Source organism: Mastigoproctus giganteus, chromosome 3 (genome assembly GCF_048544385.1).
Source record: "Mastigoproctus giganteus isolate SK-2022 chromosome 3, ASM4854438v1, whole genome shotgun sequence".
In the NCBI taxonomy this organism is placed as follows: Eukaryota; Metazoa; Arthropoda; class Arachnida; order Uropygi; family Thelyphonidae; genus Mastigoproctus; species Mastigoproctus giganteus.
In genome coordinates, this window is record NC_143577.1 from 206,886,062 (window position 1) to 206,913,625 (window position 27,564).

At 39.3% G+C, this 27,564-nt stretch overlaps 1 protein-coding gene across 1 annotated transcript in view; it reads left to right on the forward strand.

Moving 5' to 3' along the window:
* The window catches only part of LOC150088630 (ral GTPase-activating protein subunit beta), a 522,786-nt gene that overhangs the window by 300,854 nt on the left and 194,368 nt on the right, over window positions 1-27,564 (forward strand). The window contains exon 17 of the mRNA XM_090369596.1: window positions 9,568-9,678. Coding sequence (XP_090225722.1) covers window positions 9,568-9,678 — 111 coding nt within the window. The remainder of the gene's footprint in view (window positions 1-9,567; window positions 9,679-27,564) is intronic.

The window sequence follows — 27,564 nt, forward strand, 5'->3', positions numbered from 1 at the left end:
AGAGTGCAGATTTTGATGTTGTGTAGATCTGGTGAGACCACAAATTGGTCCATTTCAGCACCCAGAATTTGAGGCCCCATAGTTTCCTGAGGCTGGTGAGTGGTTTGGCAGACCAAACTTCCATAGCATATGAAAGCACACTACTGAAGTAAGTTTTGAGGTATTTCCTGATTATTTGTTTATTGTGAGTTTTGCACAGATATATTTTCATTCCCGAAAAGGCTTTCAAGGCTTTGGAATACTGAGCTTGGATTTGCTGTTTGTAATTGAGTTTCACATCAAGGATTACTCCTAGGAATTTGAAACTGTCTGTGGGAGTCAGAACATTTCCTACCAATTCCTGAAATTAGAGAAGATGCAGTATTAGCAGCAGTTATCTGACTTTGACTAAAGATGAGATAGCTTGACTTCTGTGGATTAACTGGCGAAAAAATTTGGCATACTTACAGAATGTATTCAGGTAGCTGTTTACAGATTCAGAGGAGGTTTGTCTTATCTCATTATATAAAGTAATGATTATGCCATATCTTGAATATAGATTCAAAAACTTTATTTTAGGAAGAATGTACATCTTTTCTAAAGAGTGCAGAGAAGAGCAAGAAGCTTAATATCTGTTCCAGGGAAAATAATAGGGTCACTTTTAAAGAAGTAATGGGGGACCATCCAGACAGCAATCCAATTATACTGCAGTCACAGCATGGATTTGTTAACAGATGGTCTTGTCCAACCAATCTGATTGGATACTATGATGCAGTAACAGAGGAACTAGAAGCAAAAAATAATTTTGATATATACTTGGATTCATGAAGGCTTTTGATACTGTTGTACATAAAAGACTGCTATGCAAATTGTATCAGTGTGGCATTAAGGGCAAGTTGCTGCTATGGATAAAGAAATGGTTGAATGTGTGAAGACAGAGGGTGGAAGTTCTAGAAGGTCACGTTTCTTATACTAAATATGGGTTATTTATTAAACTGAAATTCATATTTTTCTTTCAGTGGTAAATCTTAGTAGTTCTTCGCTCAGTAGTAAAATTCTCTCATTTGTAAAAATAGTAAAATTACCACTGTATTGTGATATTTCCTATCCATCCATACACGTGTGTAAGCCCCCCTCCAACCACCACGGCTTTCACATTAGCATTATCATTAGGAGAGGCATGTGATGCAAGAAAACAAGCTTATGCAGCATCAGCCAAAAAGCAAAAAAACTTTCCATTTCACCCAGCCATTCACTGCTGGGTGAAATGGGAAGGTGCTGTAAGCATTTGTGCTGTTAACATTCTTCATGTCTTTTCACGAAGGATATTAACTTTCCAGATATCATGTGGAATTCATTATATCGAAGCAGAACATTTCCCAGTTTGCTGGATGTTAGAGACACCAACATCTTAGAGACATCTAGACAAGACTGCAGCAATAATTCAGACGCAGCATGGGTTCGTTAAGGGAAAGTCTTGTCTGACAAATTTGATTGGAACTGGATTCAAAAAATAATTTTGATATCATATACTTGGATTTCAGGAAAGCTTTTGACACTGTTGCACATGGAAGACTACTGTACAAATTGGAGCAGAATGGTATTAAAAGTAAGTTGCTACAATGGATAAAAGGGTGGTTGAGAGGGAGAAGACAAAGGGAGGTAATCAATGGGCACTGCTATTCGTGGACTAATGTTATTAGTGGAATTCGGTGTTGGGCCCACTGTTGTTTTGTATATTTATCAATGATATTGATGAAGGTATATCAGGCTTAGTGTCAAAGTTTGCAACTGATACAAAGGTTGGCAGGGGTGTTAATGACAGTAATGGCAGTTTGCTACTACAACAGGATCTAGAAAATTTGGGCAGAAGGACTTAGAAGTGGCAACTGAAGTTTAACATTGACAAATGCAAAGTACTGCATATTGGTAGAGGAATATACCACCTGTATGGTACTACACTTAGGGTGGTATAAAATGAAAAAGACCTGGGAGTAATTGTGCAGTCAGATATGAAGTTTTCTGAGCAATGCAGACAGGCTGCAAGAGCAGGTCATGGGGTTTTGTCAATGATATACAGGAATTTTGCTAGCAGGGTAAAGGAGGTGATTATTCCCTTGTATAAGGCAATGGTTAGGCCACGCCTTGAGTGCTGTGTACAGGTCTGGAGGCCTCATTTTAAGAAGAATGTAGATTTGCTTGAGCATGTACAGAATAGGGCAACAAGGTTGGCAAGGGGAATGAAAGTATCCTCTTACCAAGAGAGGCTTAAGTTCTGCAAATTTATCCTCTTACCAAGAGAGGCTTAAGTTCTGCAAAATACAATGGCTGGAGACTAGGCACCTGTGAGGTGATCTGATTTAGGCGTATAAGGTCTTGAATGGGTTGAGCATGCTGAATTCTGATGGGATTCTTAAACTTGCTCAGATTATGTAAGGGAGCATAAATTGAAATTGAGGAAAGTCAGTTGTAGAATAGTTTACAGAAATTTGCCTTTAGCCAATGGGTGGTTAATTGCTGGAACAAACTTCCATCTGTCGTTGTGGAAGTTGAAAGCTTAAATAAATTCAAGGAGGAACTGGACTGGATTTAGAGAGAATGGTTTGGGAATTTTTTTTTTTTTTTGGCTCATGCTACATAATTTCATACGTTTTCTTTCGTGCATCACATGCCTCTATTACTATAATAAGACAAAGAAGTATTCTTTTTCTGGTTGTTAGTAGCATAATTCATCATATATTAGCATTGGTGGGCAAACGATGCAAGAAAGCAAACTTATACAGTACAGCATTAGCCAAAAAAAAAAAAAAAAACTATCCATTCGTTCCAAATGTTTGTCTAGTTTTGCCTTGAATTTATTTAAGTTATCAACTTCCACCACGATAGATGGAAGTTTTTCAGCAATCAACTACCCGCTGACTAAAAGCAAATTTCCACACATCTATTCAACAACCTTTTTTTTTTTTTTTTTTTTTTTTTTAGTTGTTGGCGCATCGGCTTCTATGGCCATATTGCACCTCCCAAGATTTTTGCATTTTCTACTCTGATCCAAGCCCAAGGCAGGATTCGAGCCCGCAACCTTTGGGTTGCCAGGCAGGCACTTTGCCCACCCAGCTAGCCCGGTTGGCATTCGACAACTATCTTTCCTCAATTTCAGTTCATGCCCCCCCCCCCTCAGGTTGCTTTGTAATCTGAGCAAGAGAAAGAATCCCATCAGCATCGAGCTTGCTCAATCCATTCAGAACCTTATACACCTCAATCAGATCACCTTTCAGGTGTCTATTCTCCAGATGCTGCAATTTTCAAAACTTAAGCCTTCCTTCGTAAGAGTACGTCGCCTCACCAGTCTTATTGCTCTTCACTGTACTCATTTTAGCAACTCTACATCCTTCCTAAATTGTGGCTTCCAGACTTGTACGCCCGCTCAAGGTGTGGACTAACCATTACCTTATACAAGGAGTTAATCACCTCCTTATTCCTGCTCGCAAACTACCTGTATATCATTGACAAGACCCCATGATCTACTATGGCTGCAAGTCTGACTGCACAATTACCCCAGGTCTCTTTCATTCTCCGCTACCCTGAATGTAACACCACCAAGTTGGCACATTTCTCTTGGGTTACTGCTACCCGTATGCAGTACTTTGCATTTGCCAATGTTAAACTTCAGTTACCACTTCTCAGCCCATCTGCCGAAAATTTCTAGATCCTGTTGCAGAAGCACACTGCCATTACTGTCATTTACAGGCGCCTCCGTAGCCAGGTGGGAAGGAGCAGCAGTGCGTAGCACATGCTTCTTGATTAGACCGGGGTTCGAGCCCGTCACCACCAAATACGGAGGATGCGGAAAGGTCAGGGAATGACCACCGTATATTCCGGAGCAATATGGCCTTAGTCGCTAATGCTCCTAAAAACCAAATAACAAACAAACTGTCATTAACAACCCTGCCAACCTTTGTATCATCTGCAAACTTCGACACTAAGCCTGATATAACTTCATCGATACCATTGATAAATATACAAAACAACACTGGGCCCAACACCGAATCCTGTGGGACTCCACTAATAGCATAAGTCCTCGAAAAGCAGCATCAATTGATTACCATTCTCTGTCTTCTCCCAATCAATCACCCTTTTATCCATTGCAGCAACTTACCCTTAGTACCATTCTGCTGCAATTTGTACAGTAGTCTTCCATCTGCAACAGTGTCAAAAGCTTTCCTGAAATCCAAGTATATTATATCAAAATTATTTGTTGCATCCAGTTCTTTTGCAACTACATCATAATATCCAATCAAATTTGTCAGACAAGACTTTCCCTTAACAAACCCATGCTGTGGCTGAATTATTGCAACAGTCTTGTCTAGATGACTCTGCAATGCTTCTTTAACCATGGGTCTATTATATTCCGTGGAACAGAAGTCAAACTAACAGATCTGTAATTACTCCTGTTACCCTTCGATCCCCCTTTGTGAATTGGGGATACATTTGCACTTCTTCAGTCTGTTTGAACTTCCTCTGAGTCCAAGGATGTTCTCGTAATTATAGTTAAGGGTTTGCTTAGTTCCTTTGCCACCTCCTTTAATATAACTGGATAGATCCAATCCACTCCAGGTGCCTTTCTTACGTTTAACTTGAATTTCTTCTCCACTTTGCTCTCAGTTATTACAAAATCATATAACTCCCTGTTAGAGTTTGATAAACACCTGGCCCTCTCCTCCTTGAATAACTCCTGATGTGTGAATGTAGATGCAAAATACTCATTTAGTTTGGCAACTATCTGAGAATGATCATCTACAGTCAAACCACTGCTGTCAAGTTCACCAATCTGATTCATCCCCTTCCTTTTAGAGTTTATATAAGTTAAGAAGTCTTTGCTGTTTTTCTTTTTATCCTTTGCCAAAGATTTCTCATAATCTGCCTTCACTTGCCTAATCTACTTTGTGTCTTGAATACAGACTAGCTTATCTCTACCATAGGCTTCTTTGTCACCTGATAATTTTTATGCATCTCATGCATTTTTCTTCTCCACCACGAGTCTCATTAGTTCATCTGACATCCATTTGAGCTTGAACTGTATTTCTTTGTTGGAACAAAAAGCCTATTTGCTTCCCAGATTATTTCCTTGAATGCTTCCCATTTAGAATTTGCTGTTGGTAACATCATCAGTTGGTCTCGCTGTATGGTATTTAAAAAATCTCTAGAGACCACTGTTGTCACCTTTACGAAAGCAAAAACCCTTCCCTTTACCCTAGATGGTAGTTACATCTTTAAGTAAATCCTACATCAGTACACTGTGATCACTGTCACCTTGTGGTTCCTTTATCTGCAAATTCCTAATGCTTGAATAATCACTGCTGATAATCAGATCAAGAGTATTACTCCCACTACTTGCATCTCAAACATGCTACTGTAGAAAACAATCATGCAATAAATCCACAAAAGCCTTGCTAGTGTGTGAGTGACCAACCCACAATTTCCAGTCAATATCTGGGGAGTTAAAATCTCCCATTATAAGACAATGATTTACTTGCCCACTCTGTTTCTCTGTATAATTGTTCATTTTACTCATCAGAGTCATTAGGCCTATAACAAACTCCTACCCTCATTTTTGGTTTTAAAGTGCTTATGTCACACCAAACTGACTCAACATTGCACTATCCATCTATGTCATCTGGATACACTTCCTTAGATTTTATGTGTTTTTTAACTAACAGCATAACCCCTCCTCCCTTCTTATTCTGTCTATTCTTTCTGTACACATTGTACTCTGTGAATTCCAGTTCTGTATTCCTTATATCTGTGTGACTCCAATATCCCAACCCTATCCCCTTTTGATGTCTTGACCAGCACTTCAAATTCATCAAATTTATATACTATACTCTTAGCATTGGTGTACATGCAAATATACATGCCCCTGTTCTTACTCTTACTCACTTTAGCACATCCCATGTACTTACTTGTTTCATGACTCCCATCAGTTCCAGATATCCCCAGAAATTTCCATTCCCAGCTGTGAATCCACTCCCCCCTCCTCAAGCTAGCAGTTTTCTGACCCACCTAACATTGCCTCGATAGCATCAGCAATATTAAGCATCTTTAAGTAAAGCAACATTTATTCAACTGTGATTTTAGTGTATTGCTGTGTTGTTTATTCAAAAAAAACTACATTGGTAAAACATAAATGTCAAGGGTAAAGGAAAGCAGTGGATAAAGGAAAGTTTCCTTAGGGCCCCATTTTTCCTTAGGCATGGGGCTTAAGGAAAAATGGAATTTGGGGACACCATCTAATAAAAAAGGGGGGCCCCTCCCATCGACATTAAATATTGAGTTACAGAAGAACATGGAGAGCTGAACTAAGTTCAGCTCTATGTGTTCTTCTGTCACTTGGTATTTAATGTTCTTACACTCATTCATTTAGATTTCTTACACTCATTAAAATCACAAACTGCCGAATTATTCTGCTGCACATCAGTTCTGCTTGGGCATTCACTCAAGACTGTTCCATAAGATCATGGCTACCTTCTCCTTGCTACTCTACTGCCTTAAGCATAATGAAGCCAGTGGCACAAGTTACATACATCATCATCATCAGCCATTTTCAATCCACTGCAGGATGAAGGCCTCTCAAGCAACTTTCCAGTTCCTATATCTTCAAACAGGCCTATGGGGCTGGGAAATTCCACACTATAATAATTAATGATAAACACCAGCCAAGAAATTAAACTGAAAATTTACTATAAAATAAAATAAAATAATATACAGTAAAATGTAATGAAAATAAAATAAAATACAATAAAGATTAAAATATAGTTACAATATAGTTAAAATATAGTTAAAAGCAGTAAAATTATCTAAAATAAACTGGGTTAAAAGCGATAAAACAATGAAACCTGGAGCTTTCGGAGACTGCCGTCTCCTTCTTCAACAGCATATTACTAGTGCTGAGACACATCCTTAAGTAGCAGGTCCATGGCACTCATGCACATAGTCATCAGACTTTTTCCAGTTCCTTCCGTTTTGAGCACTGGCCATCCATTTACTACCCAAAAACTCATGAATTTCATCTATCCATCTCCGCCTTTGTCCTCCAGGTTTTCTTATAGCTCCTCTTGGGTACCATTCTGTTATTTTCTTAGTCCATCTGTCATCATGTCTTCGAGCTATGTGTCCTGCCCAAGACCATTTTAATTCTTTAGTTTTGATAAGAATGTCCTTTACTTGGGTTTGCTGCCTAATCCATGTGTTTCTCTTCTTATCTAACAGTCTGATTCCCAATATAATTCGTTCCATTCTTCGCTGTGTAGTTCTCAGCTTCTCTTCCATTCTTTTGGTGAGTGCCCAAGTTTCACTTCCATAAGTCATGGTGGGGAGTATACATTGATTCATTATTTTACGTTTCAGACAAACTGGGATATTGCTCTTCAGTATGTGACTATATTTCCTGAATGCTATCCATCCAAAATTTATTCTTCTCTTGACTTCCAGCCATTTATCATTATTACAGATAAGTATATGACTTGCCCAGATAAGTATATGACTCCACCTTTTCAATTAGTGCTCCTTCAATCATTATTTCCCTTTCCGTGTCATACTTGTTCATCATTACTTTTGTTTTAGCCATATTCATCTTTAGTCCAAAATCCTTACTAACTGTGCATAACTGATTAAGATTTTCCTCTAATTCTTTGGGATCGTGGCTTATGACCACAATGTAATCTGCAAATCGTAAATGGTTTAGGTACTCTCCGTTCCCATTGACTCCTTTCTGCGACCAGTCTAATCTTCTGAAAGCTTCCTCAAGGGCAGCAGTAAACAGCTTCGGAGATATTGTGTCTCCTTGTCAAACTCCTTTCTCGATTTTAAATTTGCTACTGTCTTTGTCTAGTCTAATAAAGGAGGTAGCACTCTCATATATTTTCTTCAAAATCATAATATATGGGGTATCTATGCTTTGTCTTTCCAGTGCCCGAAACATTGCCTTATGCTGTATGGAGTCAAATGCCTTTTCATAATCCACAAATGCCAGGCATAATGGTGTTTTATATTCATTTGCTTTCTCCATTAGCTGTGATATTACGTGAAGGTGATCCATAGTTGAGAATCCTGTCCTAAAGCCAGCTTGCTCTTTCGGTTGATTCTCATCAAGTATTCTTTCTAATCTGTTAGTAATGACCCTTGTGAACAACTTGTAGATGTGGGATAACAAGCTAATTGGTCTATAATTTCCAATTTCTAATTTATCTCCTTTCTTATGCAGCAAAACTATGATTGCATTATTCCACTGCTTAGGTGTCACACCTTTTCTAATGCACTTTGTGAAGAGCCTTGCCAGTTTTTGTGTTACGTCTCTTCATCCCAATTTCAACAACTCTACAGTAACTTTATCTTCCCCCGGGGCTTTCTGATTCTTCATTTTCTTCAATGCATGTTCTACCTCATCAGGAAGAATATCGGGTATGTCGTATGTGTTGCTACTTTGCAATCCATCTTCCCCACTGCTGGTATCATTCCCTCACTCCTTGTATAATTCTCTATAGTAGTCTTCTGCTATTTGAATTATGCCTTCTCTGCTGTTTATAAGTACACCATCGCTATTCTTCAGTTTCAGTATCATTTGTCTTTTTGTATTACTGCTTATGGCTGCTGATTTAAATCCTTTGTTTTCACTTAATGCTTGTTCTACTTTTCTTGTGTTAAATCTTCTTATGTCCTATCTGAGTCTCTTTCTAATGGCTTTGCATAATTTAGTATACTCGATTTTCTCCCTGTCAGTGTTTTTCTTGCTCTTCATTTGTCGTCTTTGGTTCATCATGACAAGTGTTTCTTGACTTATTTTTTCTTCTTTGGATTTCTGTTTTCCTATAGGTTTGTTGGGCTTTATCACTTTCAGAAAGTTGTAATATTCCTCGTCGATATCTTGGTCCTGAGCAGTCTGCAGAAGCTCAAACTTGTTCTTAAGTTCCAGTACATACTGCTTTTTCTCCTCTGTGATCTCAAAGATCTTTGTATTATTGAGTTTCATACAAGGTAGCATTTATTTTTTCAATTGACTCAATTATTTAAAGAAGAACTAAATACAAAATTTCACCAAAATCGGTAAAACCATTTTTGGAAAAAACATAATTTTTAAATTAATCTTCAAGAAAAGTTCATTGAACTTTACAGGTAGAAAGTTCAGTTTCCAATAAAAATCACTTAAAAAATATTAGTGAAAAACTGCAATGAGTTTTTTAAACAGTGATTTTGGGGCACCCTCTGATCAGGGTCATAGGCAGATGTCTTTTTTGCCTATAGGATAACGTGCCACTGAAGGAAAGGTGTTTTGATTTTACAGTGGTAAGTATATTAGATTATTATAGATGGTGATTATAATAAATCCACTAGCCTAATTGTTTATTGATAAATCTAACCTGGTTATCTATAAATTAGTTTGAACAATACTGTATGTATTGGAATTACATGTTTGCTGTTATACTTCAAATTACAGATTTCATGAAGCAGTTGCTTGTTTTAAATTTTTGTTTTGATGTTAATTTAGCTATGTTTTATTTCGGCTTATATAGAATGCCTTTTTCTGTATAATAGCCAAAAATAACAGATCCTCCTATACTGAAAGGTGACAAGGAGCTGAAACCTGCATCTATGAGAGTAAAGGATGCTGCTGAAGCTGTATTGGCATGCATGTTAGATCATGTGGTAAGGTTCTAACATCCAGCTTTCAAGTTCATTTGGCACTTAAATATTTTAGTATCCTACTTTGAGCAAAGCATTTTATATGTAATAAATTGTTTGCTTTAATTACACCAGTAATTCAGTTAGAAAGACAGTAACCCAGAAGGTATGATTCAGTAATCACACCTTCAGATTATATAAAATATTTTGTGTTCATAAAATAACTATGACTAACTACTTTTTTTAGCTTCTCACTATATTGGCATTTGGATATGGAACTATTGCAACAAATCAGCTTTCAGTTTGTGAAGTTCTTGTATTTGTTGCATTCGAAGGACTTTTCAAGTTCCTGAAAGCTGGTTCACTCAAAAAAAAAATGCATTTTTAAAGGTTATGCCTTTTAAAAAAGTTGAGATGGAGAGGGACGGTTTCTGTAGTATTCATTATGTCTGCTTGTTCACATTTCATTTAAGGGTATAATTGGACTTGAGAGAGATTCCTTTGCAGTTAGTTAATGGCGCCTCCGTAGCCAGGTGGGAAGCAGCAGCAGTGCGTAGCACATGCTTCTTGATTAGACCGGGGTTCGAGCCCGTCACCACCAAATATGGAGGATATGGAAAGGTCAGTGAATAACCACCGCATATTCTCGGAGCAATATGGCCTAGTTGCTAATACTCCTAAAAACCAATAACTTTGCAGTTACCAACTTAGTATTTGAAATTATCAATTTTGAAATTACGGATGATTGTTTATGAGAGAAACTTTTTAACCTAAAGGCAAGTAAGAATCCTGGCGTTGGTGTCATATATAATAATTTTGAAAGATGCAGCAACAGACTGCATTGAACCATTACAGTTAATTATGAGGACATCATTGGACTCCATGATTGGAAAAGTATGTGTACACCGATACACAGAAGGCATTTTTATTTAATTATTATTCATTTCTAAAAAGAAATTAAACTGCTTGTAGGGCCCATAAATTGGGTACAGAGCTTAAGCAAGGGCCCATAAATTGTTGGATACAGAGCTTAAGCAACTAGGCACCTTAGAGAGGATAATTTTACTTTAGTAAAATGAATGAAGAATTTTTGTTGTTATGTTTCCCAAACTAAGGTACATAAATTCAAAATATGGGGGAAAGAGATTTAGACTGGTTTCTAATCAGCCAGTCTTTCAGCCAGTGAGTTGTTAATAAGTTAATAAATTATAAGTTATTGGAATAAGTTATTTCTTTGAGCAAATGACAGTTTATGGAAATTCAAAGGTCTAGATAATTGTTTGTGTGATAGATTGTTTATTTTCTTTTTATTTTTTATATTTAGTAATAAATATAAAAAATAATAATAAATAATTTTTATTATTTTTATATTTTTATTTAGTTATCAAATAATTATAGAAATTAGTTAAGGTACCGAATTGATTTGACTCAAATTTAATAGCAATGCTTAATTTAGCAGTACTCACCTTAGTATGATCTGCAATTGATGCTAAGGATAGGAAATAAATAAATTAAGGTTGGGGTAATGAATTGAAAATCGGAATTAAAATAATCTCAAGGAAGTAGGAGTGCACAACTTCGTCCTTGGTCGTCATTAATGAATACTTGATAAATTAATTAAGTCAAAAATTTAAAAGTTTAAACTGCATAGGCCAAAAGTCTAAATTTTTATTTAGTTATTTATTTTATTATTATTATTATTTATTATTTTTTTGGCCAGTGCAGCAAATGCTTGTCTTCTTTGAACCATGGCTAATAGTAATTGGCATTAGCATTGATAGAGGCATATGATGCAAGAAAAAAAGCTTATATAGCATCAGCCAAAAAAAAAAAAAAAAAAAAACCATCCCATTTCACCCATTCATTCACTCCAAATGTTTGTTTATTTCTGCCTTGAACTTATTTAAGTTGTTGACCTCCACTACAACAGATGGAAGTTTGTTCCTACTATCAACCACCTCTTGGGTAAAGGCAAATTTCTGCACACCTATTCTACAATTGTCTTTTGTCAATTTAAAATTATGTCCATCAGGGGAGTAATCTGAGCAAGAGGAAGAATCCCATCAGCATTGAGCTTGCTCAAACCATATAACGCCTTACACATCTCAGTTAGATCATCTCACAGGTGCCTAGTCTCCAGATGCTGCAATTTGTAGAACTTAAGCCTTTCTTGGTAACAACAACAACAACCATTTGTTCCACTCACCAATCTCGTTGCCCTTCTCTGTATGCATTCAGCAGCTCTATATCCTTCCTAAAATAAGGCCTCCAGACCTGTTTGCAGTACTCAAGGTGTGGCCTGACCATTGCCTTATACAATGGGACAATCACTTCCTTATCCCTGTTAGCAAAATTCCTGTATATCATTGACAAGACACCATGACCTACTCTTGCAGCCTGTCTGTACTGCTCAGAAAACTTCTTATCTGATTGCACAATTATCCCCAGGTCCATTTCATTCTCCACTACCCTGAGTGTAGTTACCACCCAGTTGGTATGTTATTCTGGGGTTTCTGATACCCATATGCAGTACTTTACATTTGTCAATGTTAAATTTCAGTTGCCACCTCTCAGCCCATATACTCAACTTTTCTAGATCCTATTGCAGTAGTGTACTATCATTACTGTCATTAAAAGCCCTGCCGGCCTTTGTATTGTCTGCAAACTTAGACATTAACCCTGATATATCATCAATATCATTGATAAATACAGAAAACAACAATGGGCCCAACACAGAACCCTGGGGGATTCCACTAATAACATTAGTCCATGAAGAGCAGTGTCCATTGATTACCATTCTCTTTCTTCTCCCTCTCAACCATCCTTTTATCCATTGTAGCAACTTGCTCTGAATGCCATACTGATCCAATTTGTACAGTAGTCTTCCAGCCGAACGGGCTAGCTGAGTGGGTAAAGTACCTGCCTGGCAACCCAAAGGTCGCGGGTTCGATTCCTGCCTCGGGCTTGGATCAAAATACTGCAAAAACCTTGGGGGGGGGGGGTCCAATATGGCCACAGAAGCCGATGCGCCAACAACTACCAAATCAAAAAAAAAAAAAAAAAAACAGTAGTCTTCCCTGTGCAACATTATCAAAAGCTTTTCTAAAATCCAAGTATATGATATCAAAATTATTTTTTGCATCCAGTTCCTTTGTGACCATATCATATTATCCAATCAAATTTGTCGGACAAGACTTCCCCTTAAAAAACCCATGCTCTGTCTTAACTATAATTGCAGTCTTGTCTAGATGATCGTGCATTGCTTCTTTAACCAGTGACTCCATTATTTTAATGGGAACAGAAGTTAAACTAACTGGTCTGTAATTACTCGTGTCACCCTTTAATCCACCTTTGTGGATTGGGACATATTTGCACATCTCCAGTCCATGGGGACCTCCCAGTCCAAGGAAGCTTTCATAATTATGGCTAAGAGTTTGCCTACTTCCTTTGCTGCCTCCTTTAATACACTGAGTGGACAGAAATCATGGGTTACCTACACCTAGTAATCGGTTAGACCACCTTTCGTCCAATGAAAGGGGAGGCCATTTCATGGTGGTAAAATCTGCGGAATGCTCTTCGAATCATATTATAGTCTCTGTGGGGTAGTGCATTGTCCTGCTCAAAGAGTCCATTGCCCTGTGGGTGCACGATGACCATGAAGGGATGCAGATGGTCTGCAAGGATGGACACTAAGCTGGACCATTCAAAGATGCCTACCAGAGGCCCCAACATCTGCCAGTTGAACATACTCCGGACCATTACCGACCATCCATATGGCTGAAAAGTTCCTTGCTTGGCGCCTCCGTAGCCAGGTGGGCAGGAGCAACAGTGCGTAGCACATGCTTCTTGATTAGACCGGGGTTCAAGCTCATGACCACCAAATACGGAGGATGCGGAAAGGTCAGGGAACGATCACCACATACCTCTGGAGCAATATGGCCTTTATTGCTAATGCTCCTAAAAACCAAATAACAATAACAACAGTTCCTTCTTTACATGGCAGATGCATAGCTTCATGCCATTTCCTCCAGATATGCACCTTCCCATCCGCTCAAAATAACTGGAAACAAGCTCATCGGACCAGGAGACCCGTCTCCAATCATCCAAGGTCCAGTACCGACATTCTTTAGCCCAGTTGAGGCGTAGAGTCCTGTGTCATGGTGTTAGCAACAAGACTCTGCAGCTCCCACAACCTATTGCAGCTAATGATCACCTGATTGTCTTGGTGGTGGAGATTTGTGTCACTCTGTTGGCAGTGATTTGTGTCACTTTCGCTCTCCAGTTGGCTGAAACAATGCAACAGACTTCGACAGCCACTTTCACCATCACCTTTCTCTGCCCACAGCGCTGTCCACAATCAGATGTTATTCCAGAAATGGCATATTTTCATTATACTCTTGATACTGTCAAACAAGAATAGTGCAATTTCCGCACCACCTCTGCAATAGAGTGACTTGTGCATTGGGCGCTCGCTATCATCCTTCTTTCAATGTCGGTTAACTCACGACATTTATCCATACCGACATCAAATTACTATCTATGTGAATGCAGTTATGCACTGTACCTATATACCTGCCAAGTGGTAGGTTCATCCACTAATGAGAGGGGGGTGACATTCTGTCCTTTCAGTGTATAACTGGATAGATCCCAGTCACCTGAGGTGCTTTTCTTACGTTGAATTTCATCAATTTCTCCTTTGCTTTGCTCTCAGTTATTACAAAATCATTTTGCTCCCTGCCAGAGTATGATAAGCTTCTGGGCTCCACTTCCCTACAGACATTTCTGATGTGTGAATGTGGATGCAAAATACCCATTAATTTTGTCAGCTACCTCAGCAGGTTCATCAAGAATCGAACCGTCAATGTCAATTGATCAAGTGGACCAATCTGAATTTTCCTTCTACAGTTTACGTAAGTAAAGAAGTCTTTACCGTTTTTCTTTGCATCCTTTTCGAAAGATTTTTCATAATCTTCCTTTGCTTGCCTACCTCCTTTGTGACTTGATTACAGACTAGCTTATTCATAGAAGACTACCTTAGTCTTCTATGTTGCCTGATAATTTACACGGATCCCATGCATTTTTCTTCTGTGTCATGAGTCTCATTAGTTCATCTGCCATTCATTTATGCCTAAACCTTGAACAATATTTCTTAATCAGTATGAAAAAGTCTAGTAGCTTCCAAGATTACTTCCTTGAATGCTTAGAATTTACTGTTGGTGACATCATCAGTTGGTCCCACAGTATAGAATTTAAAAACTTTCTGATATCACCATAGTCATCTTTAAGAAAGCAAAAACCCTTCCCTTATCCCTGATGGTAGTTACATCTTTGAGTAAAACCCACATCAGTACACTGTGATCACTGCCACCTAGTGGTTCCTTTATCTGCAGATTCTTAATGCATGAATAATCAATGCTGATAATCAGACCAAGAGCATTACTCCCTCCAGTTGCCTGTTGAAAACAATCATCCATTAAATCCACAAAAGCCTTGCTAGTGTGCAAGTGACCAATCCACAAGTTCCAGTCATTATCTGGGAAGTTAAAATCCCCCATTATAAGACAACCTAATTTACTGGTCAACTCTATTTCTCTGTACAGTTGTTCATTCTACTCATCAGAGTCAGGCCTATAACACATTCCTACTCTCAATTTTGCTTTCACAGTGCTTACGTCACACAAAACTGACTCAACATTACACTGTCCACCCATGTCAGCTGGATGCACTTCCTTAGATTTTATGTGTTTCTTAACTAACAGCATAACCCCTCATCCCTTCTTATTCTGTCTATCCCCTATGTACACATTGTACTCTTCGAATTCCAGTTCCGCAGTCATTATATCTGTGTGACACCACGTATCAGGTATCCCAACAATATCTGCCTTTGATGTCTTGACCAGCACCTCAAATTTATCAAATTTTTTTACTAAACTCCTAGCATTGGTGTACATGCAATTATACATACGTCTGTTCTTACTCTTATTTACCCTAACACAGCCTGTGTATTTAGTTTTCCACAATAACTCCCAGCAGTCCTGGAAATCCTCAGCACCTTGCTTTCCAGGCTGCTGCTCATTTCAATAGATGGAGTGTAAGAATCACTTTCGCCTCTAATAGGTTAACAGTAGCCTTAGGCTACTGTTAATCTTATTAATCTGTGAATCTCCTCAAGTTTAGCAGTTATCCTACCCACCTAACACTGCCTCGGGAGTATCAGCAAATATTCTTGCACCCCCTATTTAAGTGTATCCCATCCCTGTAGAGGCAGTTTGGCCTCTTAACCAGCACAGATCACACTGAGAAAAATTTTACCCATGTGCCTTGCACAATCTCTCCACGGCCAAATTGATTGACGAGGCACTCATCTTATACTTCCTTGTACCATGTCTGGTCAGAATTTCAAACGCTTCAAATTTAATCCTAATTTGCGATTTCTTTTCAACATTGACCTGTCCTTGTTAAGTAAGTCTGCAGATCTCCTACTCTTAATGTCATTAGTGCCAACGTGTACAACAGTATCACCCTTTGTGCCTTTAAACGATATCTGCTCTACAATGTTGTCAACCCCCAGGGGCTCACATCTGGTGAGTGTGGGCATGGCAAACCCAGGGTCCTGAGCTAGATATCATCATTCTTCTCTTTCTTGCTTTCTTGGTGATTCCCTTCTACTCCCCCCCCCTCTCTGTGTAATGCGGGAATTTTATGAAAACCTTCAAACCTTTAAAAAAAAGCTAGCAGACACTACTAAGTCTATTTAATGTCTTGTAAAACACAATTTAATATGTTAGCCAATCAAAAATACTGTTAAAATATGCAGAAGCAACATGCAGAATAATGATTGGATTAGGGCCCACATCATAGTTGCACGTGGTATTTCTGCTCACACGACGTACAGATTGACCCATGAACACTCTTTTTTTGTATAGATAATTCATGATAAAGATAATATGCATGGAATAAAGCCAATCCTCTCCTCAACGTATAACCAATCATAGCTTAATTTGGTTAGCTTTGGGTATACTGTAATACCAGATGTTAACAGACTGAAAAGTCCGATTGTTCAACAGGCAGATTATCCAGGATGTGAAATATACACATTCTGAATGTTTTCTCTAAAACAGTTCATTAATGAGCTCTCAGATGAGTTAGAAATTTTATATGTTTGCATGGCTGTGTTGCCTTGTTTAACTCATTATCAGATGCTTGGGGTGATGGTTTACTGAGCAATATAAAAATTACCTATAAAAATTATGAAAATATAAAAAATATTGCTCCATTTCCCTCACTTCTTCTTCTCTGAACACTTTTCAGGGACTCTGAGGGATGAGTTTATCCTCATAACGATAGGATACAGCTGATATCAAAATGCCTTGGTGGTAGCCTTTTGATATCAGCTGTATTTTGTAAGAAATGACATTTGCCATATCTCACTATGAGCTGATCACTTGCAAAACTTAACTAATTAGAATTAGCAAAGTTCTATAAAGCTTTTAATGCTTTAAAAAAGTTGTTGGAAGAAATTTTGTTTGCTTTAATAGGGTGGCCAATCATGCTTAGACTTGCTTAGTCTTTTAGAGGGAGTCTTCACATTTGTTCTGTAACTTTAGCCATAAGCTTCTGTAATTTTAGTCATAATTATGAGAGCTTTCCTTGGACTCTGGGAAGGTACCCATGGACTGGAGATGTGCAAATGTGACCCCAATTCACAAAGGAGGATCAAAGGTGACATAAATAACTACAGACCTATTAATTTAACTTCTGTTCCAGGCAAATTAATGGAGGCACTGGTTAAAGAAGCACTGTAGGATCATCTAGACAAGACTTCAGTTATAGTTCAGACATGGCATGGGTTTCTTAAGTGGAAGTCTTGTCTGACTAATTTGATTGGATACTATGATGTGGTCACAAAGGAACTGGATACAAAGAATAATTTTGATATCATATGCTTGGATCTTAGGAAGTCTTTTGATACTGTTAGCCTTAGCTTTAGTAAAGGCACATGGTGCAAGAAAGCAAGCTTATATAGCATCAGCCAAAAAAAAAAAAAAAAAAAAAAAAACCATCTTCTCATTTCACCCATCCATTCGCTCCAAACATTATCAACCACCCACTGGATAAAGGAAGACTTCGGCACATCTGTCCTGCAACTGTCTTTCCTCAATTTGAATTTATGCCCTCTCAGATGATTATTCCGAGCAAGAGGAAAATCCCATCAGCATGCTCAAACCATTCAGGGCTTTATACACCTCAGTCAGATCACCTTGCAGGTGCCTAGTCTCCAGACACTGTAATTTGCAAAACTTAAGCTCTTTCTTCGTAAGAATGCCCTTTGTTCCCTAACCGATCCTGTGGACCTTCTTTGAACTCGTTCCAGCAGCTCTACATCCTTCTTAAAATGAGGCCTCCAGACCTGTATACAGTATTCAAGGTGTGGCCTGACCATTGCCTTATACAAGGGGATAATCACCTCCTTATCCATGCTAGAAAAATTCCTGTATAACATTGACAAGACACCATGAGCTACAAGCTGTTGCACATGGAAGACTTCTGTACAAATTGGAGCAGTGTGGCATTGGGGGCAAATTGCTGCTATGGATAGAGGGATATTTGAGTGGTAGAGCGACAATCACTGGATACTGCTCTTCATGGACTAATGTTATTAGTGGAGTCCCCCAGGGTTCAGTGTTGTTTTCTGTATTTATTAATGATATTGATGAAGGTAAATCAGGTTTAATGTCTAAGTTTGCAAGCGATACAAAGGTTGGCAGGGTTGTTAATGATACTAATGACAGTACACTACTGCAACAGGATCTAGAACAGTTGAATAGATGGGCTGAGAGGTGGCAACTGAAGTTTAACATTGAGAAATGTGAAGTACTGTATGGGTAGCAGTAACCCCAGAGTAATGTATCACCTGTGTAGTACTGCACTCAGGGTGATAGAGAATGAAAAGGACCTGCCGATAATTGTGCAGTCAGATTTGAAGTTTTCTGAGCAGTGCAGATGGTCTACAAGAGTAATTCATGGTGTTCTTGTTAATGATATACAGTAATTTTTCTAGCAGGGATAAGGAGGTGATTATCCTCTTGTATAAGGCAATGGTCAGACCACACGTTCAGTACTGTATACAAGTCTGGAGACCTCATTTTAGGAAGGATGTAGAACTGCTGGAACAAGTACAGAGAAGGGCAACAAGATACAAGATCAGTGAATGGAACAAAGGGTTGCTATTACAAAAAAGGCTTAAGTTTTGCAAATTACAGTGTCTGAAGAGTAGGCACATGTGAGGTGGTCTGATTGATGTGTATAAGGCCTTGAATGGTTTGAGTAAGCTCAATGCTGATGGGATTCTTGCTCTTGCCGAGATTAATCACCTGAGGGGACGTAAATTCAAATTGAGGAAAGACAGTTGTAAAATAGATGTGTGGAAATTTGCCTTTAGCCAACAGGTGGTTGATTTCTGGAATATACTTCCATCTGTTGTGTGAAGCGGATGGCTTAAATAACTTCAAGGCAGAACTAGAGAAACATTTTTGGAGCAAATAGATGGGTGAAATGGGAAGCGTTTTTTTTTTTTTTTTAGCTGATGCTGTATAAGCTTATCTTCAAAAAGATCTAAACCTCCCAAACACTTCCTAATTCATTTCACAAATATACGTGGTCTCAATTCTAATCTCAACGATGTCCATTTCCACTTGCAGTCTCCCAAACTCCATGTACTTTTTCTGACAGAATCTCAGTTATCAGTTGATTCAACTACTGCTCATCTCAGAGGCCCAAATTATTCGCTGTATGATTCCTTTCGTTCTGATATTCCCTGTCAGAGACTTGGCAATATGGATTCTCTGGCTTAAAATCTCTCTACCTCATTGTGTCAAATTCATCTGTTGTCTCTACCATTCTCCCAACTCCACTAATCACTTGGAGCTGTTTGGCTTCCTCTCTTTGCAACTTGAATCTCTCCAGTCCAACTTTGCTAACAGTGAGGTAGTAGTAGTAGCAGCAGTGGCATGTGATTCAAGAAAGCAAGTGTATAAGCTTATGCAGCATCAGCCAAAAAAAAAAAAAAAAAAAAAAATCACATCATTCCCTCCAAATGCCTGTCCAGTTCCTCTTTAAATTTATTCAACCTATCAACTTCCACAACGACAGATGGAAGTTTGTTCCAGCAATTAACCACCCGCTGGCTAAAGGCAAATTTCCGCACATCTATTCTACATCTGTCTTTTCTTAATTTGAATTTATGCCCCCTGAGGTTCGTAATCTGAACAAGTGGAAGGATCCCATCAGAATTCAGTGTGCTCAACCCATTCAAGGCCTTATATACCTCAATCAGATCACGGCGCAGGTGCCTAGTCTCCAGCCACTGCAATTTGCAGAACTTAAGCCTCTCTTGGTAAGAGGATCCCTTCATTCTCCTCACCAATCTTGTTGCCATTCTCTGTAAACGCTTAACCAAATTGACATCCTTCCTAAAATGAGGCCTCCAGACCTGTACGCAGTACTCAAGGCGTGGCCTGACCATTGCCTTATACAGAGGAACAATCAGCTGCTTTTCCCTGCTAGCAAAATTCCTATATATCATTGACAAAACCCCATGACCTGCCCTGGCAGCCTGTCTGCATTGCTCAGAAAACTTCATATCTGACTGCACAATTACTCCAAGGTCTTTTTCATTTTCAACCACCTTAAGTGTAGTACCACACAGTTGGTACATTTCTCTGGGGTTACTTCTACCCATATGTAGTACTTTGCATTTGTCAAGGTTAAACTTCAGTTGCCACTTCTTGGCCCATCTGCCCAAATTATCTAAATCCTGTTGCAGTAGCACACTGCCATTAATGTTAGTTAGTTATTTGGTTTTTAGGAGCATTAGCAACTAAGGCCATATTGCTCCGGGATATGCGGTGGTCATTCCTTGACCTTTCCGCATCCTCCGTATTTGGTGGTGACGGGCTCGAACCCCGGTCTAATCAAGAAGCGTGTGCTACGCACTGCTGCTCCTTCCCACCTGGCTACGGAGGCGCCCTCCATTAATGTCATTAACAAGCCTGCCAACCTCTGTATCATCTGCAAACTTCGACATTAAGCCTGATATACCTTCATCAATATCATTGATAAATATACAAAACAACAGTGGACCTAACACCGAACCCTGTGGGGCTCCACTAATAACATTAGTCCAAGAAGAGCAGCACCCATTGATTACCACCCTCTGTTTTCTCCCACTTAACCATCCTTTTATCCATTGTAGCAACTTACCCTTAATACCATTCTGCTCCAATTTGTACAATAGTCTTCCCTGCGCAACAGTGTCAAAAGCTTTCCTGAAATCCAAATATATGATATCAAAATTTCCTTGGTGATTTTAATGTTCACAACTCCAGCTGGTCGAGATGCTGAGGCTTTTGCAATTACTAATGACCTTGCACAGTTTGTTCATTTACCTACAAGAATACCGGACAATCCTAATCATACAGCCAACCCATTTGATCTTTTTCTCACAAACAACCCTTCTAAGTACACGGTCGAAGTGAGAGGTCCATTAGGCACTTCAGATCACAACTTGGTGATTGTCTCTTCTCCAATGGAGTCTTTATCTTATGGCTATTCTCAACCTCATGTTGTTTGGCATTACAAGCATGCAAAATGGAATGACCTGCAAGATTTCTTTTCTTCTTTTCCTTGGTCGGATTACTGTTTCAAACATCTGATGTCAACGTTTGCTCAGATCGTGTCAGTGAAATTATTCTTGGAGGAATGGAATCCTTTATCACACACTCCACTTTAAAATCTCGTCCTTTATCTAAACCTTGGTTTTCCAATAAATGTGCTAAGGCTTCAAGAGAAGAATGTTGCCTATCATAATTGGCTTGTTTCTAATTCTTCAGTTTCGTTGTCACTTCAGTCAAGGATAAAGCTGACCTGCTTCCATCCCATTTTTCTTCTAACTCATGTATTAATGATCTTGGTGAAACACCTCCCACCATTCCTAACACACTCCATTCAATGCCTCTTGTGGTCTTCTGTCAAAAGGATGTCAGAAGTATTTTGACGAATCTTGATGCTAAGAGAGCTCCATGTCCCGATGGTATTTCTCCATTTGTTCTCAAAACCTGCTCCTGAACTTACTCCTATTTTTTGCCGCCCTTTTTCACTTTCTTATTCCAAAGGTGTTTTTCCTTCTGCTTGGAAATTTTTTCATATCCAGCCAGTTCCTAAAAAGGGTGATAAATCCCTCCCATCCAGTTATGGTCCCATTGCAATTACTTCTATTCTTTCTAAAGTAATGGAGAAATCAGTTAACCGCCAACTCTTAAACTATCTAGAAACCTTCTGTCTGATCAACGATCGCCAGTTTGGATTCCATCAATGTTGATCCACTGGTGATATTCTGGCTTATGTTACCAATTTATGGACTAATTCAATGGAAATGTTCGATGACACACAAGTAGTTGCTCTTGACATCTCAAAGGCTTTCGATCATGTTTGGCATAAAGGTCTTCTAAACAAGCTTCCATCTTATGATTTTGCAAACTGTTTTTTATAATTGGTTATCCAGTTTTAGCTCTGATCACTTACTGAGGGTGATGGTAGATGGCTCTCTGTCTTCTAACTTCTCCACTAATGCCAGTGTCCCCCAAGGTTTAGTTCTTTCCCCCACTCTTTTCCTCTTGCATATTAATGAGCTTCTTCCATTGATAGCCGACCGGGCTAGCCGAGTGGGTAAAGTACCTGCCCGGCAACCCAAAGGTCGCGGGTTCGATTCCCGCCTCGGGCTTGGATCAAAGTACTGCAAAAACCTTGGGAGGTGCAATATGGCCACAGAAGCCGATGCGCCAACAACTACCAAATCAAAAAAATCAATCTTCCATTGACTGGAAATCCAATCCATAGTTTTGCCGATGATAGCACATTGCATTCCACTTTCCATTTTGAGAAACCTTGCCCTGCTCACTCAGCTTCAACTTCTCGAAAATCTGCTATCAATTCCTTAAATGCCGATCTTCAGGTAATTCTCCAGTGGGGCAAAGAGAACTTAGTTGATTTCAATCCTTCTAAAACTCAGCCTGGTCTTATATCTCGCAAAAAGGATTCTTCTGCTCCTGTGCTTATCTTTGGCGACACTCCGATTTCTAGGCAAAATGATATATCTCTTTTGGGGATTACCCTGACTTCTAATCTCTCTTGGCACAAGCACATTACAAATATTACTTCCTCTGCATCTAAAAATCTCGGTTTTCTCTTTCATCCTCGGCGTTACTTTTCTTCCAAACAGCTGCTCACTCTGTACAAATCACAAATATGCCATACCATGGAATATTGTTCCCACATCTGCGGTGGTGCCCCCAAAACCTCTCTCAAGCTTCGTGATTCCATTCAGGAGAGGGCAGTTAGGTTAATTAATGATTCATCTCTAACAGAGCCTCTCCGCTCGCTATCTCTTAGATGTCTGTTTCTGCTGCATGCCTCTTCTGCAGATATTTCCATGGGCACTGTTCTTTTGAATTGGCTTCTATAATTCCCGCTCTCTCTTTTAAAACAGTCCGAACACGTGTCGGCACTAGTCAACACCTATTTACTGTCCAACTTCAAACTCACAGAACCAACTTTTCGTCTTCCTCGTTTATTCATTCAACTGCTGTTTTCGGGAACAATCTTCCTTCATACGTATTTCCTGAAAATTGCAGTCTACAGAAGTTCAAGTCTAATGTCAACAAATATCTTCTTTCGGCTTCCCAACCTCCAACCCAAGCACGGTACTAAGTACTATAGGTTGTAATACCTCTCGTGTTTGGGGTCCACATAACAAAAAAAAAAAAAAAAGCTTGCTTTCTTGCATCATATGTCCCTTATAATGCTAATGCTAACTAAAATCCCACCTATAGGGGTTAGTTAGCTTGAAGATTTTGACTTAAAAATAACAGTTAAAACCACCAACAGGGTTGAAATTCCAGTAGATGAAAATTGAGTAGATCAAAAACAATATCAAAATTCCAACGACTTATGACATAAATGTCAACTGATTGCATTGTCATTGTGCATGTTCTTATTAATGTTTCAGTAAATAAATTTCTGGCTAAAGTTTTTTCCCGTTTTCTCATATAGAAAGGCCCCTGTTATTCCCAATCATTGCTTTTTATAAAATTTAATATTATTAAATCCTGTATTTAATGTTATTAATATCATATAATCCTATATTGCAATTTTATGTTACAAAATCTTATGTTACAAGGTCTTTATGAGACCTTGAAAGACAGAGTGGATGCCCTCGAAGGAAATAAATTGAGGGGCCCATCAAGCTCTCAGCTGCCCACATCAACGCCAGAGCTTGCACTTGGTCATCAGGCAACACAGGGGCAGCCCCCTAGGCAGAATGCACTGCTCCCACAGGAACTAGTAGTTGTTGGTGACTCTATTGTCAGGGAAACGGGGAACACGCTTTGTAAAAAGGATAGCTGGAATAGGACCAGGGTATGTCTGCCAGGGGCAAAGGTTGATGACGTTGTAGAGCGGATATCATCTTTTAAGGGCACAAAAGGTGATATAGTTGTACACGTTGGCACTAATGATATTAAGAGTAGGAGACCGGCGGAATTACTTAGCAAGTACGGGTCACTGTTGAAAAAAAGCCGTGAATTAGGCTTGAACTTGAAAGTGTCTGCAATTCTGCCCAGACACGATAGGAGGGAGTATATGATGAGAGCCTTGTCGATCAATTCGGCCCTGGAGGGATTGTGCAAGGCTCAAGGGGTAGAATTTTTTTCAGCCTGGACTGTACTTGTTAACAGGAGAGATTGCTTCTACAGGGATGGGATACACTTAAATAGAAAGGGTGCAAGAATTTTTGCTGATGCTGTCGAGGCAGTGTTAGGTGGGTCGGAAAACTGCTAGTTGGGGGGGATACAAGGACTAATAGATTAACAGTAGCCACTGGCAGAGGTGGAAGTGATTCTTGCACTGCTTCTATTCAAATGAGCAGAAGTCTGAAAAACAAGATGCAGGATATTTCAGAGACTGCTGGTAGTCATTGCGTTACAAGTAAACACATGGGTTGTGTTAGGGTAGCTAAGAATAGAAACAGGTGCATGTATACCTGCGTGTACACCAATGCTAGGAGTTTGGTAAATAAATTTGATGAATTTGAGGTATTGCTCAAAACATCAAAGGCAGATATTGTTGGGATATCAGAGACGTGGTGTCACACAGATATAAGTAATGCGGAACTGGAATTTGGGGAATACAATGTATATAGAAAGGATAGACAGGACAGGAGAGGAGGAGGGGTTATGCTATTAATTAAGAAACACATAAAGTCAAAGGAAGTGAAGCCAGTTGACATCGATGGACAGGGCAGTGTCGAGTCAGTTTGGTGTGACATAAGCATAGGGAAATCAAAATTGAGAGTAGGAGTGTGCTATAGGCCTAATGACTCTGATGAGTTTAATAATATATTGTACAGGGAAATAGAGTGGGCCAGTAAATCAGAGAGTCTTATAATGGGGGATTTTAATTTCCCAGATATTGACTGGAATTTGTGGGTTGGTCACTCGCACACTAGCAAGGCTTTTGTGGATTTATTGGATGATTGTTTTCTACATCAGCATGTTCATGAGGCAACAAGAGGGAGCAATACTCTTGATCTGATTATCAGTAGTGATTCTTCATGCATTAAGAACCTGCAGATAAATGAACCACTAGGTGGCAGTGATCACAATGTGTTGAAGTGGGATTTACTCAAGGAGGTAACTACCATCAGAGGTAAAGGGAAGGGTTTTTGTTTTCGTAAAGGCGACTATGATGGTCTGAGACAGTATTTAAATTCTATACAGTGGGACCAACTGATGATGTTACCAACAGCAAACTCAAAATGGGAAGCATTCAAGGAACTAATCTTGGTGGCTACCAGGCTTTACATACCAACTAAGAAATATTGTTCAAGGTTTAGGCCTAAATGGTTGTCAGATGGACTAATGAGACATGTGGCAGAGAAGAAAAATGCATGGGATACATACAAATTAATGGGTGACATGGAAGCCTGTGATAGATATAAGTTGGTCTGTAACCAAGTCACAAAGGAGATTAGGCAGGCAAAGGCAGACTACGAAAAATCCTTTGCAAAGGATGCAAAGAAAAACAGAAAGGAGTTCTTTACATACTTGAACTCGAGAAGGAAAGGGATGAATCAGATTGGTCCACTGGATATTGATGGTTCAACAGTTGAGGATTCTGCTCAGGTGGCTAACAATCTAAACGAGTATTTTGCATCTACATTCACGCATGAGGAGTTATTCAGGAAGGAGAATGATGTAGGTAAAGTAAACATTGGCAGTGAGCTGGATGATTTTGTAATAACTGAGAGGAAAGTGGAGGAGAGATTGTTGAGGATAAACATAAAAAAGGCACCTGGGGTGGATGGGATCTATCCAGTTATATTAAAGGAGGCAGCAAAGGAAGTATGCAAACCCCTAGCCATAATTATGAGAGCTTCTTTGGACTCAGGGGAGGTACCCATAGACTGGAGATGTGCAAATGTAACCCCAATTCACAAAGGAGGATCAAAGGCTGACACAAGTAATTATAGACCTGTTAGTTTAACTTCTGTTCCAGGTAAATTAATGGAGGCACTGGTTAAAGAAGCACTGCAGGATCATCTAGACAAGAATTCAGTTATAGCTCAGACGCAGCATGGTTTTCTTAAGGGCAGGTCTTGCCTGACCAATTTGATTGGATACTATGATGTAGTCACAAAAGAACTGGATGCAGGGAATAACTTTGATATTATATATTTGGATCTTAGAAAGGCTTTTGATACTGTTGCACATGGAAGACTGCTGCACAAATTGGAGCAGTGTGGCATTGGAGGCAAATTGCTGCTATGGATAAGGGGATGGTTGAGTGGCAGAAGACAGAGAGTGGTAATCAATGGACACTGCTCAACGTGGACTAATGTTATTAGTGGAGTTCCTCAGGGTTCAGTGTTGGGTCCGTTGTTGTTTTCGGTGTTTATGAATGATATTGATGATGGGATATCAAGTTTAATGTCTAAGTTTGCAGATGATACAAAGGTTGGCAGGGTCGTTAAGGACACTACTGACGCTATGCTGCTGCAACAGGATCTGGAAAGGTTGAACAGATGGGCTGAGAGGTGGCAAATGAAGTTTAACATTGACAAATGTTAAGTACTACATATGGGTAACAGTAACCCCAGAGCAATGTATCAACTCTGCGGTACTACACTGACAGTGGTGGAGAATGAAAAGGACCTGGGGGTAATTGTGCAGGCAGATATGAAGTTCTCTGAGCAGTGCAGACGAGCTGCAAGAGTAGCTCATGGTGTCTTGTCAATGATATACAGGAATTTTTCTAGCAGGGATAAGGAGGTGATTATTCCCTTGTATAAGGCAATGGTTAGGCCACATCTTGAGTACTGTATACAGGTCTGGAGGCCTCATTTCAAGAAGGATGTAGAGCTGCTGGAACGGGTACAGAGAAGGGCAACAAGATTAGTAAATGGAACAAAGGGTTGCTCTTACGAAGAAAGGCTTAAGTTTTGCAAATTACAGAGTCTGGAGACTAGGCACCGGCGAGGTGATCTGATAGAGGTGTATAAGGCTTTGAATGGTTTGAGCATGCTCAATGCCAATGGGATTCTTCATCTTTCTTAGAATAATCACCTCAGAGGGCATAAATTCAAATTGAGGAAGGACGGATGTCGGATAGATGTGCGGAAATTTGCCTTTGGCCAGCGGGTGGTTGGTTGGTGGAACCGACTTCCATCACTTGTTGTTGAAGTTGATAGCCTAAACAAATTTAAAGCTCAACTGGACAGGTATTTCGAACGAACGGAGGGGTGAAATGGGAGAGGGTTTTTTTTTTTTTTTGGCTGATGCTGAATAAGCTTGCTTT